Source organism: Hyposmocoma kahamanoa, unplaced genomic scaffold, assembly GCF_003589595.1.
Source record: "Hyposmocoma kahamanoa isolate Upper Pololo Valley unplaced genomic scaffold, ASM358959v1 92, whole genome shotgun sequence".
Lineage (NCBI taxonomy): Eukaryota > Metazoa > Arthropoda > Insecta > Lepidoptera > Cosmopterigidae > Hyposmocoma > Hyposmocoma kahamanoa.
Genome location: NW_020654748.1, coordinates 1,322,912 through 1,342,617, shown reverse-complemented (window position 1 = coordinate 1,342,617; position 19,706 = coordinate 1,322,912). Strand labels below are relative to the sequence as shown.

Below are 19,706 nucleotides of genomic sequence, written 5' to 3'. Positions count from 1 at the left end.
GAAGAACAGAAAGGCTGTTACCACAAAGTCTCATCTTCAATCCATTCCGGTACCGACTCAGCGGTGCGTGATCCTCCCATATCGCGTTACCCGATGCGCCCGCTCTGGGGTCAATGTCGTAGATTATGCATTTGCATTCGTATATTAGAAAACATAGTACGTACTTATATTTGAGAGTAGATATAATAGTAACGTTACAGGTAATAACAAAAGGATCAAAATTTAAAATACAAATCTTCACACTGATTAAAAACTATATAGTACTTTACAAAAGCGCCAGAAAGCACCTGTAGAAATCTTTATATTCGTGTAATAGCCAGGGTTTCAATGGCGGCACCATTACATCCGGGTTTATGGCTTCATTTTTGGTCGAAAAACTATTACAGCAAATTTTTGATAATTCTTTAGCTCCGACTGTTGTATTATATGTTTTGTATTATAACTTGGTAAAGAATTAAAAATAAGATTTTAGTAAATGGAATTTGGAACAGCTCCGACTGTTGTGGCGGTCGAGCTGGGAGTGACCGTGGTACGTAAACAAAATGAGAAAGTGAAGGAAGATGGAACAATTCAAATTTAAAAATTTAAATACATGTAAAATAAAAAATGATAGGATACAAGCGGAGAGAGGCGATACAAAGAGGTGAGATGATCGTTTAAAGAGGTCACACCGTCACACATTTATCATTTACAATATTAATTAAAATACCATAAACAGAAACTACTCAAATTCAAAACTAAACTGTTTGAATGACTGTGAATCTTTTAGTGTACAGTTTCTGTTTGACTATACTTTTAAAGGTCGTATATGTCTAATTTGGAGCCTATCCATTTTACTATGTTTTATAGTCAATACGATAAAAACGCGATGTATATTTGTAACTTAATTACCAATTCCTCTAATCACTGACATATTCTTACAAGATGAACTATTTTGACACAAACACTTCCTATTATCATATAGCTTTGTGCACCCACATTTAACAAATTTTTATACATTGCCTAATGCATGTTCGGCATTGTATAGAATACCGGATGACATCCACTGCCGGTAACATACACAAAGATATCGTCGTCGTTTGGCGCGTACAGCTGTGGGACTATATTTTTTAACTCCTTGCATGACATGGACACAAAGTCCTACCAGCCGGATACTTTAAAAATAAAAACAAATTTAGAGGTTTAGAACAAATTCAAAATATTCTTTACACAAACAATCTTAAGAATTAGTTTTTTAAGCAATTTGGGAGTTACCGAATGCGTGTTCCATAAGGTCCATTTGATTATTGAAAATGAGCCACATAGGTTAAGAATTTGCTTAACCCAATACAAAAACGTTTTTGAGCCCGGAAATGTCTTCGAGTGCATTGAAGTTTCTCCTATATTAACTCCTTACAACTGTTTCTATACAACCAATCTAAGCAAACACGTTTTCAAGCATTCCTGAACAAGATGCAAGCCTTGCTAGCCGCTCAATTACCCCCGTTAAATTATGATAACCTGGTACCACCTGCACCTTATAGGGACGTTACAAGCCAAAAGGCGGTAACTAACGGTCTAAAATTTATTAGTCGATGTATCGTGTTGCAATTTTCATTAGTTACTTTGATTGCGCTCATTTGCTATTATCTTACGAGCTTTACTAGTTGCAGTTTCATAAGAGCTTTTCAAGCGCCTAAAATGGCCACTTTACTACAAAATATCATCGTTCTATTTCAATCTTTGACTTAATTTTGAACTTTATAGGCGTTTACATAATTACATACTCATTTTCGGAACTTGCCTCAATGGTCGCCGCAATCATTGCGTGTCTAATTATATACCTTTCCAGGAACATACTCAGAACTAAACTTTTTAATAGCAGTACGCTCTTTGTGAAAGAATTCATGTAGGGAAGTACTACCACGTTACCTAGATCTGCCGCCAAGCAGTAATGTGAGCTACTGCGGTTCGGGTTTGAACGGTAAAGTTGCTAGTGATATTACAGACAAAATTTTTTTTTGGAAATTAACGTTCTAGATCGTGTATTTTTTATGATCTAAGTGACAGGACGAACAAGTCGTGCGCATGATGGTAAGCGACACGCCTGTCTACAGCAGTTCCAGTGCCACTCACAGCTTTAAATCTCAAAGATCTAAGGGACTGCCACTGCGCCCATCACCCTGAGACATAAGTTGACAAGTCCCATGTGCCTGTAATTCATCGAGTATATAACCAGAAATAGAAACAAAATGTCATTTAATTTGTTCGAAAACTATTCTGCCAAATCATTACGGTGACAACTGCGCTTCGATTGGCCAGCCCGAATTGACGAGCCATATAGGTAGGCCAGAAATGACGAGTCTCGTCAATTGTTTCACTTCAAATGGACCAGCTTAACTTGAGCCTTGCTATAATGGATAAAAATTGAAAAATTACATATTTAATTACCGATGAAATGTGATTCCGTTTGTTTTGTAATTAGATGTTTTGCTGTTTTTCCCACAACACCGAATGGAACAGCCATTCATCCATTGTTAGAGTTATTATCTTTATTACAATAAATACAGAATATTTTTGGAATATATGAAGACGTACACACAGGTCAGTTGTGGCCGCTGTACTATTTCAGCTTTCTAATTTGTGATTTCAGCGCAAACGAGAGTTTATATTTTGCCCATTTTCCTGATGAGTTGCCAGGGATGGATTATTTCGTCTCTATTTCTGGTTATATACTCGAAGCTGTAGCACCAGCGCTCTTACCCTACAAAATCGTAACGCAGTATTGCACAAATTACTGCTTGGCAATAGAAATAGGAAGGTGGCAGTACAACCCTGGACGAGCTCTTTCAACAAGAAGCTCTAACTCTACCAAAATCTTGAGAGTAATTTGGTGTTTATGACCAGAACCTAATGATATAAAAATTGGCCCCGTAAATCACTAGTGTACTCGTAAAAATAATGCCGCAGATGTTCTTTCTTGTACTGTTTATGCCTTCAATAATGACCCAAAAACAAACTGCTTTGTTTATAGTTTCGGCGAATTGTCTTTATTATCTGTCAATAAAGTTGTAAAACAGCTCTCTATAACACAAAGCGTCGACAGGCTAAAGTCACGCTAAGGAAAAGCCGTAACAAGAAAATACTACCTTGAAGATTTATTGCGTCTTCGTCAGGTAAATAAATGCTGCAGTATTTAGACAATTTCTCTTAGTCGTGGCTTATATCAATGGATTTGTGTTAGAAAGCTAAAGTTTCTATTGTGGTTGTATAAGGTTATTGTTGTTGGAATAGCTGGGTTATACATATATAGTATTTAAGTTGAAAGTTTAAAACGGGTCGCAACAAGATAAGATTTAAGTCTGTTACGACCATTCCACATCATTCCAAAGGTAGATGGATAGATAGATAGATAGATAATACGTTTATTCAGCACAAATACAAACAGAAACAAAACATTTACAATCACTTCACAGAGTATAACATGAAAGCACATAGAACATTCATTATTAATTTTTACACATTTACATAAAACACATACTGCTACACATACTTATGTAAAGCTAATACTGTGAGAAAAACAAACAAATACTATTAGAACTGATAAAATTTTAATGTACCTATGACAACAGTTTATGCTGAAATGGCCCTGACTCAGCATAAATACTGTAGACCGAAGTCAAACAGTGCTGGTTTTCTGCCAGTGCCATATGGTGAGCGATCGCAGCCCAGTAAGCCATGCCACCAAAGTGTCGAAAAATGATTATTTATTAGATAAGAGATATTATTTATTAACTGATTTCAAACAAAGGAGGAGATTCTCAATTCGTTTGTTACTTTGTATGTAGTTACGCGATTACTGTGACATTTGTCAACTGATTTTGGTAATTCTTATTTGTCCCATTCAAATTTGAAGAAAACATTCCACCTCTAAGAGCTTTAGCGCACTACGTCCGATTCGTACAGTTCCAAATCTAAGAAATGACTGTCCGAAATATCACAGGGATCATTTTATGTACAAGCGATATTCGCATTTTCTCCGCGACAATCGAAGTGGGTCCGAGTTTTCTAGATTTGTTCAATCGCGCTAAGGGGGGCAAATTTGGGTATGAATCCGTTTTATTGGATTCCACCCGCTTTCCGTTTACCGACTTAAATAAAACTTGGCAAATAGATGTAATTCCACAAACATTTGAGGTCGGTTTTTATAAAAAAGTTATAATCATTTATTTATTTAGCCGTTTATTGTACAGGAAAAAACACATAACTCACATTTAACAAAAGGAAACCACAAAGAAAAGGTTCTGCATATTTCTAAAAGAAATTTCTTCTTACAGGACACAACAACTAAAATAGGGCATACGTGCACAACAGAACAAAAACTGTATGTACTTTTAATGTACCTAATACAGAAACAATATCAATGACATATAAATATAGGAAATGCATAGAATAGTGGATAAATAATGTTTGCTTGAATTCAAATTTTTCAAAATAAAAAGTTGTCATTTTGGATATAAGTGCTAGTATCGTATTTCTACTTACTGCAATCCATCTGGCAAATTTAATGACTGTTCTAGTTTTTTTTTTTAGAGATCATGTCTCTCTTTTTGACGACTTCTGTGAATCAACGGGTTGCCTTGTGCTGGATGAAGAGGTCCCGAGTTCGATTCCCGGTAGGACAAATGTGGGAAATGAAGTTTTCTAAATTGGTTCTGGTTTGGGTGTCCCGGAGTGGAATCCTTTGGTCTAGTAATCTACGTGCAGGGAATTCCTTAGTTTGAGACCAAGTAACTGGCGTGATTATCTGGAACATTAATATTCGTATATTGTTTGGAGCACAGCAAGAGTCGGGTGAATGTATACAGAAATAAATAAAATTTAACTGAAGGTGTCATTTTATAGGCGTCATGACCTTTTAGCCCACCTTGACCACTCTTATGCATACAGTACACTGCAGGTTAGTTACGGTAATGACAGATAGAGTAAAGCGATAAACAAAAGGTGGCCAAGAAGTGCTTACAGAAACGTTAGACGTCCTGCAGTGACATAAGTTGATGACATTGTTAAAACGGTAAACAACACAACCTACGAACCGCTTATACCTCTATCCCACTACTGCCCGATAAGGAGAGTTTTGGCAGCTGGGTTTCTCCCTGACCCAGTTCACCTCTCTTTTAACGTTAACCTGCAATATCACGCTGGCACACCAGAGGACAACCGATTTGGAGACCGCGAATGGGCGCCTGATCCTCCCCTCCGGTCTTCAACCAAGAAGGAATCCATATTAATACCAGGATTAGTGCGACGTGCGGTCAACATGGGTCACTCAGCACCAGAACTCCCAACGTCAAGCTATCCTCCGGTCCCGACATCGCATAGATCTGTGGATGATGATGACAATGAAGCAACACATTTCTGCCGCAAAACAGCACTGTCGTGTTACAGGTTGAAGGGTGTCAAGATCCAGAGCAATAACAGCCTAAGGAGACTTAAGATCTTATATTCCACGAACGATAACGCATTTAATGTATTAGTACACCTATATCTGATTATACGATCTGCCTGCACAATTGTAGAACGTCCAGGGGAGTCATCTTCTCTAGTCAGAGGTTTACTCAGAACTGCCCTAGTCATTTTTGGTTCAAAAGAAAGTCGGTCTAATTTTGAATCCTGTCAGTCTAGTTAGTATAACTTAGAGGCCAGTCATCCATGGAGATTGGACGCGACTATGATGGTTACAAGTACTATCAAATGGGCCTCTTTTAGTCATTCTGACTGTGTGCCAGTTTTAATAACAAAACACAATATTTGTTTTTATTGAATATCGTAATGTTTTTTTGGGAAAATAGGTCCGTAGCGCAGTAGGTAAAAGCGATAGCGACGTTGAGACAACAGACGCTGGCAGTTCAGTCGGATCATAGAAATTGTCCTTTATGTTTGTTCGATCTTTGTATCAATAACAATAACAAAATACAGTTAAAAACAATAATATACAATAATTTCCAACACTATCAAACAAAAACATAATTATTACAGCTAAGATACAGCTGTAGTTCTAGTGCAAATCGCAATTTCCGTGCCTTTGAAGTGGCGACTGCCGCTTTCGATACGGCCCCGATTCGGCAGCAACAACTGTCCTCTTTACATACAGTGTATGAGTATATATGAATAGAGAGCTGTGTGATAGGAAACTGAGTCCAGCATAAGATTATGCATTATACGCTGTTACAAGTTCTCAGTTCTACTATATGCCGTAGAAACTTGGACTCTCACACTGAACACAACAAGGAAGCTAAAGGTTTTTGAGGTGTGGATTTGCCACCGTTTTCTCAATAAACTGAAGAAAATAGTAGAGCTTATGAACTGCATTAAGTGCAGGAAGATGTCGTACTTCGGCCACGTCATGAGGAACAATAATTACAAATTACTCCAGCTCATCATCCAAGGCAAAATCGTTGGAAAACAAAGTGTTGGTAGAAGGCACTCCTGGTTGAAAAATTTGAGGTGGTTCGGTTGCAGTACCACCTCACTCTTTAGAGTGACAGCCTCTGAAGTCATAGACAACCACAAATTACACCCAAACTCACGAGAGAAATAAATGCAGGCCATACAAATATTTCTCCCGGCCTGGAATCGAACCTGGGACCTCTGCATGGCAGTCCGGCATGGTAACCGTTCGGCCACGGAGGCAGTTGACATGGCATGACAGGAGCATTGACTTAGTTCTGGGTAGACCGGAACTAATTTCAAAAGGTTCGTTTCCTAAATTAATACCAGAAACCGAACCCGAAATATCCTCATCTTTTTTTTTATAATATCAAGTTACGAAACGAACGAGTCGCGCGCCTGATAATAAGCTGCACGCCTGTTCATAATAGTTGCAGTGCCACTCAGAGCTTTAAATCGCAAAGATCTGAAGGGCGTTGTTACTGCACCCGTCACTCTGAGACATAAGTTTTCAAGTCCCATGTGCCTGTAATTTCACAGGACTGTAAAATACTAACAACATCCCAGGACTATATTACTAAAATCATAAACAAGAACCTTTGTTCCATGACGTTTAATAATTGATCAGATGTTCGTACAAAAATAAAAATAAAGATAACTGGGTAGCAAAAGAAAGTCCCTACTACCAAAAAATTTTTAAGAATCACAGCATGCGAGCGGCGTTGCTAAACAACTTACACCAAATACAATTCTAAATAACGTCAGGTAGTATAAGACAAATTAAAAGATTATTTTTGGTAAATACAAAGTATTTTACTACATAGTATACTTAGAATAATAACGCATAGAATGATAGTTTCATATCAAACGAACTGTCACAAGTGAGGCAAAAATTTAATTCATGTAGGCTAGTTTTAGTAGTAGGTTAATTTTCGGTTTTAGTGAATATTTATATAAAAATACAAGTTGAAACGCGTTACTTCCTTGTGGAATGTAATGTTAGTATCTATTTTATGTTTGTCTGACGTATTTTTACACTCATTTACCGCACATTTCGTAATTTTTAGCTAAAATTCTGGAGCTGTTCGCGGTGCAAGTTGACCTTGAGCACTGACGGCCCGCCCGCTCGTGTAGGCCCATTGGGAACGCTTCAATTTGCCTCACTTAGCGTGTGCGGACTAGGTTTCTATGCGTTATTATTCTAAGATAGTATAATAAATACGTGACTTATCCCGGAGCAAAGGTGGGCACCTTATCACGCTTGCCGCATTTCCTCGCTGTATAGCAATGGACAATCTTTGCGCCAATAACAACCCGGCGCGGGAGCCATCTCCGCTCTCTCTTAGCTGTCGCTCGATTTCCGCTACAAACTTTTTCGCATCGGTACCCCAGCGACCCGTCGTCTCAACAGCATGCGGAACGAAAATGTCATGTAAATGTTTTTAGTAAATATATATTCTGATTTTGTCGTTTATGATGTAAGATACTGCCAGGTTTTCCTAGATACGGGTCTCGTCACAAACTTTTGCTTTTCTGTCTAATTTAAAAAATATATAAACTTATGGAATCTCTTTTAAATAGTGTAATTCCATTCTGAAAAAGGTAGTAGTAGACACTGGAGTTTTATTACTTAATTAAAATTTTATATTTACGATTTAATGTATGTTGACCTTTGAATACATTGTAAAACCTATTCTAAACATGTTTAAACTTTGTTTTCATTAGTACAATCCAAGCAGAAGGTCCGGTGCAAATAAATTAAGACCTTATACATGAGAACCTTGCTATTAAAGGCGAAGAGAAACTCTAAAAGCTTTATAACAACTCCAATGTATCACTAAAATGACTATAATTCTCTTGACTTAAAATTATACTAACACTGGCCTAATAAACTAGGTAACTTAGCCAATATTTACCCTATAATTTATTTAACAATGTGCTAAGGCTTTTCAGGGCAGTGGAGATAGTCTAGAAATCTAGATTACAGCCATAAAAGTGACGAAGATGTTGTGTTGTTAGTTAGGTTAACTGTCCGTTTAGTTACAGATAATTATAGCTGTTTATTATTTCAATAAACTTTTAAGGGTCATCATGGTGTTAGATTAGCAAAAGTTGGAATCGCAGATTAATTTATAAACAAAACGAAAACTTATTGATTAGTGACATTGAAACTTTCGATATTAGGGTTGACCAAAAACATGAAGTGAAGAACACCGGTGAAAAATGACTGTCCGAAATGTCACAGGGACCATTTTATCTCAAGTGACTTTCGTATTTTCTCGGATTTGAATCGGACTTAGTGCACAAGCGACTTCCGAAGTGGGTCCGACATTGCTACATTTCTATAGTCTCTGATTCGCTCAGTTATGAGATTTATTTTTCGAATTTAGAAAGAAAAATAGTTTATTTGATAACTTGATTCCCCGTAGTAAGATTGTTGCCTTTCATAAACAGCATAGTGCAACCGTTGGTATATTGTCGGACGCGCTTACCGATCGCCGCAATCCTTAGCAAGTAATCATTGTAATACTTTTATTTATTTTATTTCATTTAATCATTTATTGCACAGAAAAACACAAATCATATTAAGTAAAAACGAGAACACAGACCTTTTGTCTTGTTCTTTTGTTTGTATTCCTCATTTCTAAATGAAATTTCTTCCTGCAGACCAAAATACAGGACAAAATAATTACAATACGGGTTTACGTGCATTACAAATAAATGTAATAAAAAACATTATTAACTACATAAATGAATATTTCATAATATAATACCTATAAAATGGATGGAACAGTGGATAAATAGTGCTCTTTAATTCTCATTTTGAAAATATCCAAGGAGTTATATTCACTATCGCGAACAGTAATGGGAACTGCGTTTCATAATCCGATCGCAAGAACAGAGTAGGAGTGAGAATAAGAACTGGAATTGAAGGACGGAAAAGGTAACAGGGACCTAACGAGAGAGCGAAGAAAGCTGAGAAGGCTGAAACGCTCTTTCAGATACCCAGGAGTCATATGGTTATGTAGAGTATTGTAGAGAACTTGAGCTGACTGAAATATTGTGAAGTCCGGTCATACTTGTTTTATAATTTATTTTATTATCTATTTCTTTTTCTCTTTTTGTATTCTTTTTTAAGAAACTTAACGATTAAAGTTATTCTTTTCAATGCAAGCTGTGTTTCATCTGTAAGTTTTACCAAAATGATCTTAACCTGTTATTCCACCTTTTTTTTCGTGGGGACATCCTCCTAGAATACCTCTCCGCCGCGGGGGCAGAGGTTATGCCGGACTCCTACCGGCTAAAACCCCACGGTGGCCTTCTCGGGTGCTCTAGTGGGAGGGATCCGGGATCGACTTTGCGCACCGGAACCCCCCCAACACCTAGGAGCAGCTACGTCTTCCCCCTGCCCTCTTCACGACGAAACGGGCCACACCGCCCCATCATCCTCCTCAACCTGTTTCTATTCTACCCGATTCAATGTGGCTATTATGTCTTCGCATGTCATGTGTAGTAGGTCTTTTAACCTTTCTTTGCGCGGTTTTTTTATGATACCAAGTGCCGGGACGAACAAGTTTTGCTCCTGGTGGTAAGCGACACGCCCGTTCATAACAGTTGCAGTATCATTCGGAGCTTTAAATCACAAAGATTTGAGGGGCACTTCTATTGCGCCCGTCACCCTGAGACAAGTTGACAAGTCCCATGTGCTTGTTATTTCACCAGAACTCTTACCCTTCAAAATGAAACTCAGTAATACATCCATCTCCATCACTCGCTCAAGGTTATGCAATAAAACGCCTACCGCTAAGTGCGCCGACGTCGGCGCAAGCTCTTATACTTATCTTTCATTTATGAGCATTCGGTTTCGCACGACTGCACACGGCGGGCAACGTTATCTTCACCTCTCTGAGAGCGTGCTTAGATTCCTTTTTCCTCGTAGTGAGCGCCTGGTGTCATAAATCAGATTTAGGAGGCTATTATAGCGTAGGTATTTTCGATTTTGTATGAGAGTGATGCATCTATAACTATTAAGTAATCTGTGGTAATACTTACGTTACTGCTTAGCGGCAGAAATCATTGCGGTGGCGGTACTTCCCTGGACGAACTCTTTCACAAGGAGCTCTACTGCTACAAAACATGTTACTTATTAATCTATTTCTCTTTGTTTCAGATTAAACGGTGAACCTTGACGTACTACTTAAATTACATTCCCAATAAAACAAAGCAAAATGTGTAATTGTTTTAATTGCAAATTGTGTTTTATTAAAAGATAGTGGCAGTGTGTTCAATACTTTTAATCTGAATTTTGCATTGCTAGTGATTTTGTGAACTTCAGTAATATAAATAAACAAATAAAAATCAAAATGGAAGCTCTAGAACGGAGAGGGAAGGTGCTGGCAATAGCAGCTATAGTTTTCATCGTGTTTTGGTCGCAATGTAAGTATAAATGAACTGCAGTTCAGTTCTAAGCCTCACATCATTTCATGTTCCCCGCAGGCTTCCTAGATTTCTCCGTGCTATATATTTGTTTTTGCAAGTAACTTACATGGTTAGTTAATGCTTTTTGTAACTTATTTTTACACTGCAATAATTTACTGTGCATGTAGTGTCGGTCTGTAGTAGATTCTGCACTTTTTAGTTTTTGCATGTATGTCTCTGACTATATAATTGGTATAACAATTGTTGACTGGCCAATAAAATAAAAAATAAGTAAAAAACTACATTTCTATTAAATTATATCGCTAGTCTGGTAATGAGCACTTGCTAAATAAATAAAAAAACCCGATACAAAACGGTGTACTACAGAAAAGCTAATTAGTCACCATATGTAAGCTAACTACTCATCGACACCAGTTCAATGAGCCAAAACACAATAGTTCCATTTAAAGCATGAAACACACTGACAGCGGGTACGTGTCGGGCTCGGGGCGGGTCGGGAGCACGGCAGGTGTAATTCCGTGTATATATTATGGAAGACAACGCACCACGAGCGGGCGCAGGACCCAATCTGCGCCCGTCTAGCGCCCGCTCGTGGTGTGTTGTCGTCCATATAAATACACGTAGTTACACCCGCCGTGCTCCCGATCCGACACGCGCCGGACCCGCACCCTTTCTCTGTGTTTCACGCTTAAGTAGTTGAGGAGTTGGTTATTCTTCAGACAGTCCTGGTAGCAGTATCAGATTAATTATTGTAATATCATCAAATGTCCATCATCAACACATTTACACGTCTCTCTGGCACGGGTCTCCTCTCAGGCGAAGGTTTAGGCTATAGTCCGCTACGATGGCCCAATGCAGGGTGCGGACTTCATACGGTTCCGAGGTTTGCGAATCTTCTTCGACGTACAGGTTTCATGACGATATTTTCTTTCACTGCAAAGCGCATGGTAAATTTCAAATTAAATTTCACACATAAATTCTAGCCAGGATTCGAACCCACGGCTTCTGCTTGAGAGGCGGTTGGTCAAACCATTAGGCTACCACGGCTTCTACTCAATACAATATCAAGTAAATGACAATGAGTCTACGGTCGTGGTGTTAAACATTTTAATAATAGCTATGAGGGTACGGGTTGCCTGATATTGCCACTGACGGGCTGCGCGAGTAGCGTAGCGCTGCATTAAACCGGCAAATGCAACATAAACTTTATTCGCTACAAGATAAAGCAACATTTCGTTAAACAAAAAATTTAAAACGAAACTTCAGGAAGCGACGGCGGGCTGCGGCAGGCGCACCTTGTAAAATGCAATATACTATAGAACATATTCTGTACTAAATAAGGTATACATTTCTTCTAATAATAATCTCAGTACAGAGTACTAAGAAAACCGACCTCAAAAGTACATGGAATTACGTCTATTTGCTAAGTTTTATTGAAATATCACCTAGTTCGCCACTATACAGGATTTGACACTGGAGATAATAATAATCGGTTCTCACTACTCAAAGTATATTGAGAGAAAAACGCCTCAAATTGGAGAAATAGCAAAATCAACCATTAAAATAATTGCTCCTAAATTAAAGTTAGGCGCTATTTATAAAAATGAATCTTCATGCGTGAACGGCCACCCTTAAAGGTGGATGATTTTCTTCAAAATTAAATGGGACCACTATGGAAGTACCACTATGGAAGTTTCCAACAAAAAAAGAATCATGAAAATCACAAATACCGGAGTTATCGCGTAACATACATACAAAAAAAAAGAAAAAAGAACATACAGTCGAATTGGGAACCTCCTCCTTTTTTGAAGTCGGTTAAAAATTAATAAAAGAGTAAAACCACGCTGCGTTGTGGTGCTCGACGCAATCTGGCGTCGACTACTTGTCCCGCCTCGGGCAATACAAAGTGTAACTTACCTTCACAACTATAAGGTATACGTGAGGCGCACTATAAGTTTCCGGAATGAATAAGAAAAAAATACTACAAATGGTCAGAAATGAATTTATTGTTTCTCAAAATATTCTCCGTTAGCGTTATTGCACTTTTTCATACGAATGAACCAATTTTGAAAACATTTATGCCACTCCTCCGTGACAATCTCTCAAACATATTTTTCATACTCTTCGACAGCCTCTTCAGGTGACGAAAATCGTTGACCGCGTAAATGGTTCTTAATTTTTGGAAAAAAATAAAAGTCACAAGGTGCCCGGTCGGAACTGTACGCGGGATGGCTCATAGGGTCAACGTTGTTCACCTTCAAAAATTCATTTGTCTGTCTGGCCATCGTGATGCAAGATGATACGACGTTTACAGTTATTTCTATGAAGTTTGTCAATAACTTCCGGCAAACAAATGGTCGTGTACTAATCACTATTCACGGTACAATGATTCTCCAAAGCAATAGTAGCCACGTGTCCAGTTTTATTAAAAAAGAAGCAATCATCCGCTTAGAGGCACTTTGCACGCGCGCCACTTCGGTTGGTTTCGGCTCATCTCGAAAGACCCATTGCTTAAGCAGTTTTGAGATCGTAACTATAAACCCATATTTCGTCACCTGGTACTAAATTTGACGCCACTTCATTGAATCTGGTAAGCATGGCATTGCACCAAGTGCACCGTTTGATGAGCCTCAGTCAAATTGTATGGGATCCACCGAGAGCACAGCTTTTTCACACCCAAATGTTTGTGTAGTATTTGACTCATGCCTGTGCCTAAAGATGCCCGAATCTCATGGTACGCCACATGCCTGTCTGTTTTGATCATGCGGCGCACAGCATCGATGTTTTTGTTGTTCACAACAGTGGACGGGCAACCATCACGAAATTCGTCACTGAGATTCACACGACCGCGTTTGAATTATGCAAACCAGCTATAAATAGTGGTCTTGTATGGTGCTTCAACGCCAAAAGCAGTTTGAAGCCGAGCGAAGCTCCGCTGAGCTGTTAGCTTACACTTAAAGTCGTAGAAAATCATACTACGAAAATTTTCACGAGTTAAATCCATGGTGATGTTCAACAACCAATTTGTAAAATGACGCCACAATGTAAAAACAAGTGGCAGTCAGATGAAATAAACTGCATTCTACAGCCAAAGAGTTCCATTTTCAATTTTGTAATTACTTTTTAAATATTGTTTAAGTAAGTGGCCACTTCCGGGAGCTTATATTGCGCCCTATGTATTCCTTTAAAAAACAGACTGCTTAGTAGATGCTATACAATATACAATTTCATTTTCTACTTAATAAAGTCGGTATTTCTTTGAATGCAAAGTCTTTAGAGGCTTTACTCTTTCGTTTGTAGAAATGCATATTTTATTTCGTGAAGAATATGTTATATAGTAAGTTGCATTTCATAAAGTGCGCCCGCCACTGCACTCCGCCACTTACTGCAGCTTCGTTTTCATTTTTACTTTAACGAAATGTTGCCTTATCTCATTGAGAATAAAGTTTATGTTGCATTTACTCGCTTTAATGCACCCCCGCGGCAATATGAGGCAACCCTTATAATAAAACAAAAAGGAAAATAAAGTCGAAAGAGTTACAGTGAGATGAAAACGTGTTTGTGTATATTTGTGTAAAGTGTGTATGTGTACATAATATAAATTTTATAAATAGTTACACATAACAGGAATTAAAATTACGTAGTTAATTACTTTATTTACTACAACTTAATATATATTTTTTTATGTACACATCAAAATATACCTTAAAAAACTAAGTAATAAAATTGTAAGTCGTAAAAGCAACATGGAAATACAACTCAAATCACTTATTTCCGCCATTCCTGACGAAACTAGACAAATAATATACGGCCTTGAACTTTTGCATATTCAAAATTTGCATGTGTTTGCATCAATTGACGAAAAGACAGGCCAACGACCAATTTAGATTACCTTGAAATACCTAGAAGAACTTGTCTTCCTACTCGTTCTACCATTATGGATAATCTCGCTCCTTTACTGGACTGATTGTTGTTTATGATTATTTTAGTCTGCTAAAAGGGTATCTCTACTTATTACTGCTCACAATAGAACGGTGACTACTGGTTTTCTAAATCGGTATGAGTACAAAGCGCATGTTTGAAGTTTTGAGTGGCATGAAAACAAATTGTAGTGATATAAGCCATTTACGAAAGCTTTTATAAAACATTCTTTAATCGTATTTGATATGCCTCTATGATGTTGATATTAAACAACATAAAAATTACAAATGGATATAACAAAGGTTCCGAAAAACAAAAGACTAACATAATACGAAAAATAAATGCAGAATAAAAATAAATTTAGTAAACAAATACGCTTATCGAAGCGTATAAACAACCTCTATATCCCCTTATATAGCTCATATACAGCTCTATTTATATCGTTCTACGTCTATAGGTAAAGGCGTGTCGGGGCACCGGAACTCGACTAAGATGTCGTACGTGTGCCCGCCCGAGTTCATCCGACTCGGCCACAGCTGCTACTACTTTAGCGAGAACAAGGCCACGTGGCAGAGTGCGCTATTTGCCTGCAAGGTAAGTTCATGCCCCCTTTCTAAGGGCCATTTCTTATAAGACGCTTATATACGCGCTACTGTCGCTTCTGTGGCGTAGCATCTGCGCCACTAATAGTTTTCATATAATATCTAGAATATATATATAAATAATTCTTGAAGGAAAACGTGCGCGCAGCTAATTCTATGGCGAACTTAAAGCTGACGTAATAATCTTAATTGTACAATAAGTAAGACTATTATCTTTTTCGAATATGAATATATTTCATTATAATTCCATTTACATATTCGCAAAGACGTTCAAGATGTCAATGAATACATTATTATTCAACGGGCAATTAATGTGTACCTACTTGCACGTATTTCGATACAAGACGTCCACCTCACCGCAGCTTTCGTCGATCGGTTAGTAAGCCGCTCACAACACTGTATCCGATCTCATATATATTCGAAGTGAGTACTTAATAAACACGTAACAATTAATTATCGACAATTAAGGCATGATCATGATCTTATAATAAAGTTTATAACGTAGGCATTAATTTAGCATTAATACCTACTGAATTGCATACTTTTATCTTTATTGTCCGAAACGTGGGAAGTTAATGTCCTTCAGTATTTAAACAAATAATATTTATTACGTGCGAAAACGGTAAAATAACGCATACGCAGCATGTTCCTAATTATATAACAAACATATTTCATTCGTTAAAGAAACTTAAGCGTAAATGCTTTGTAAAGGTTTTTTTGATGACCTTAAACAGCTCAAGTGTTACCTTATCAACCACAGGCAATAGTGTTGTAGATAAGTAATTAAATGTGCATGCCGTCACATTGATTCAAATTTATTACAAGCCGTAAAACTCTAGTGAATCGGCCTTAACTTATGATGTTGCCTGACATATGAAACGCGTATTTCATTGAGACCCCGTTTAACGACTGGAAAAAGGTTGTGAATAGTAAGTATAACGTTACTAAAATTAATTGATGAATATTAGATCTATTATAATCCACAGCATAGATCTTTACAAAATAGAAAGTTTGGTCATAAAATTCACGATAAGTACACGATATAAGTTTAACAACTTAACGTAGCATGAAAGTTACAATGTAACGCCTATTTACGAACGACGATGAGGTGTTATGGACTATTATCTTCATTAAAAACTGCGTATAAGATAACAATTATACTTCTGCAAAAACAGTTTGTTGGCGAGGTTACTTTCAAAATCACAAAACTCCATGATATGCTTAATACATTTATCGAAACCAGTTGTCTATGCGAGAATAATATTAGGGGTTAAAGTATGAAATTGCCGTTTTATTGCAATAGGTTCTTTGAATTTTCATAGAATCTTCATGGTTTGAGGTTTTCGAATGAAACTTTTTTCAAATGGTTTCTGTGATTTTTTTTTTTTAAATTTGAATCATTTGAATATCGACTTTCAATGGATATTTATTTATATTTAGATGGATACTGCGAAAATTCGAGTGATTTTTGAATACGAGTTCCGACGCGGAACTAACGCGGCAGAAACAGCCCGCAATATCAATGCTGCGTTTGGAGAGGGGTCTACTAATGAACGCACCGTGCGATTTTGGTTTAAACGCTTTCGTGATGGAAATTTCGACTTAAAGAACGAGCCACGAGGAAGACCGCCCACACAGGTGAATAACGATGAATTAAGAGAGGTAGTGGAAGCCGATCCTAGTCAAACTACCCAGGAATTAGCGGCATGGTTTAACGTTACCTTACCCACAATATTGACTCACTTGCGTCAAATCAATAAAATAAAAAAATACGAAAAATGGGTGCCTCATGATTTGACTGATCTGCAGAAAGAAACGCGTGTTGAAACTTGTGTTGCCTTGTTGTACCGGTGCAGAAATGAAGGAATATTGGATCGAATTGTAACATGTGATGAAAAGTGGATTCTTTATGATAACCGGAAAAGAAAAATGCAATGGCTGGTCAAATCCGGTCAAATGCCACAACAGTGTCCTAAAGCAAAACTTACCAATAAAAAGGTAATGGTAACTGTTTGGTGGTCTCAGCATGGTGTTATTCACTATAGTTTTCTCCGATCTGGTCAAGCAATAACGGCAGATGTCTATTGTGCCGAACTCCGAACCATGTTGACAAAACTAGCAGTAAAACAGCCCCGACTCATGAATCGATCTTCACCATTATTGCTCCACGACAACGCGAGACCTCACACAGCACGAGAAACCATTTTGACCCTTCAGGAACTGCAGTTAGAAACCATTCGTCATCCTCCGTATTCACCAGACCTTGCTCCAACGGACTACCATTTTTTTCGTGATTTGGACAATTATCTACGTGACAAGAAGTTTTCTTCCCAGGAGGCAGTACAAAATGCTTTCACACAGTTTGTGCAGTCTAGATCGTCGGAGTTCTATCGCAAAGGCATTAATAACCTTCCCATTAGATGGCAGCAATGTATAGATAATAATGGCAACTATTTTGATTAAATAAATTTGTTAAAAATTAAAAAAATAAACAATTTAGATTTTCAGTACAAATCGGCAATTTCATACTTTAACCCCTATTATTATCTCGCTCAAATCGCGCCCTTTGAAATTAAATAATTCTTATCAAGTTCTTAGGTTTCCGCGATTGTTACACATAGGAAATGAAACTATTTTTCCGGATTTAAATCGCGTATATTTGTTTTTTCGAACTTACCAACGTTTCGGGCCCTTTACAGGTTCCATGGACACGGTTTGTTAGAAAAAACAAATATGCGCTATTTATATCCGGAAAAATAGTTTTTTTTTTTTCCAACATAATGCTTTGTTCGCAAAAAAAAGATCTAATTCGTTAAATAATCATTGTCTAGAAACGTCTCACTTGTTTACTTACTTTTGATTGCACTTTATACATTTTCCCGGACTCGATTGGTACTATATTTGTTCGTTATGTTATTATTTAACTTATACTTAACTGCCTCTGTGGCCGAACGGTTACCATGCCGGACTGCCGCGCAGAGGTCCCAGGTTCGATTCCCGGGCCGGGAGAAATATTTGTATGACCTACATTTATTCCTCTCGTAAGTTTGTGTGTAATTTGTGGTTGTCTATGTGTGTGTCCATGGCACCTGCGACACAGGGTTTTCGGTATTTCCTAGTAGGGGGCTATGTTGAGTGTGTGCGTTATTATTATTATATTATATTATATTTACTATACACTATTATTATATTAAATTCGGTATCGTTATCCAACAGCGTTTACGGAGTTAGTCAGTGAAATAGAGTATAAGAAAAAATCAAATCCTTTTATATACACTTATAAGACTTTGAAGGCCTAAAATATAGGAATGCATTAAAATAAATTAAGACAATTGAACAAAATCCAGACTATATTTCAAATTATTTAAACTTTCATTCGATAACTGTGTTCTGAATAAAGTTTGTAGCCTTTTCCCATCTACCTTTTCCAGTCGAGTAATCGTACGGGTGTGACGTCATTTCGGTTCCGTTTCGAATACGACAGTTTGACGTTCGATTCGGGTGTTGGAAATAAAAATTAAAAGAAATCATACGATATCAAATCGAATGTAATATAAATATGGAGTTTCACCAATATGCAAATTTTTTATAGCGTTTGGACATTGAATAGAACAAAGACTGTCATTGAAGAGACACATCTAACTCATAAGTTCGTTGCACAAATACCACAAATACCGAAGTGGCATTTACATATGAATTGTGGACTGTGGCAGACGTCGCGTCTATGTAATTTTATGCAAATCTGTTCTATTTCACGCTTCGGTGAATCATGTGTCAACTCGCGGCCATTAGAAGGTTGGAGATGGATTCTGCTACATTGTTTGATGCCAAATGAGGATGAAAACAAATACCATTTGCCTTTGCTTGCGTTATGGTAACACTTCTTTTTAGGACAACGTAAAAACTAAGGAAGTACAGCCACCACCCCTAGTTTTGCCGCCAGGCAGTAATGTGAGCAACACTGGGTTTCGGTTTTGAAAGATAAGGGAGCTAGTGACATTAATTACATGGATATCGGATTTGTCAACTTATGTCTCAGGATGACGGGTACAGTCGCAGTGCTCCTAAGTTCTTTGCGATTTAAACCTCTTGACTGGCACTGCAACTGTCGTGGATAGACGTGTCGCTTACTACCAGGCCCATGACTTGTTTGTCTCGTCGCTTGATAGCATAAAAAAGAAATAGATCTGTAAAAATAAAAATAAAAGATCTGTGTCTGGCAGTGTATAACCTAGTAATCTTACGAAGGCGATACATATACTAGAGTGCGTTATGCGTTTAAAAATAGATAATAATATAAAAATAATAATAACG

The 19,706-nt window shown here is 37.5% G+C and overlaps 1 protein-coding gene across 2 annotated transcripts in view; it reads left to right on the top strand.

The window, feature by feature from the left end:
- Positions 1 to 10,599: 10,599 nt before the first annotated feature.
- LOC113236493 overlaps positions 10,600 to 19,706 on the top strand; it is a 93,998-nt gene continuing 84,891 nt past the window's right edge. Inside the window, exons 1-2 of one of the 2 annotated variants that reach the window (XM_026472594.1) lie at positions 10,600 to 10,866; positions 15,248 to 15,384. In XM_026472594.1, coding sequence (XP_026328379.1) covers positions 10,794 to 10,866; positions 15,248 to 15,384 — 210 coding nt within the window. In that variant the 5' untranslated portion in view covers positions 10,600 to 10,793. The remainder of the gene's footprint in view (positions 10,867 to 15,247; positions 15,385 to 19,706) is intronic. The other variant, XM_026472593.1, reaches the window with a different exon arrangement.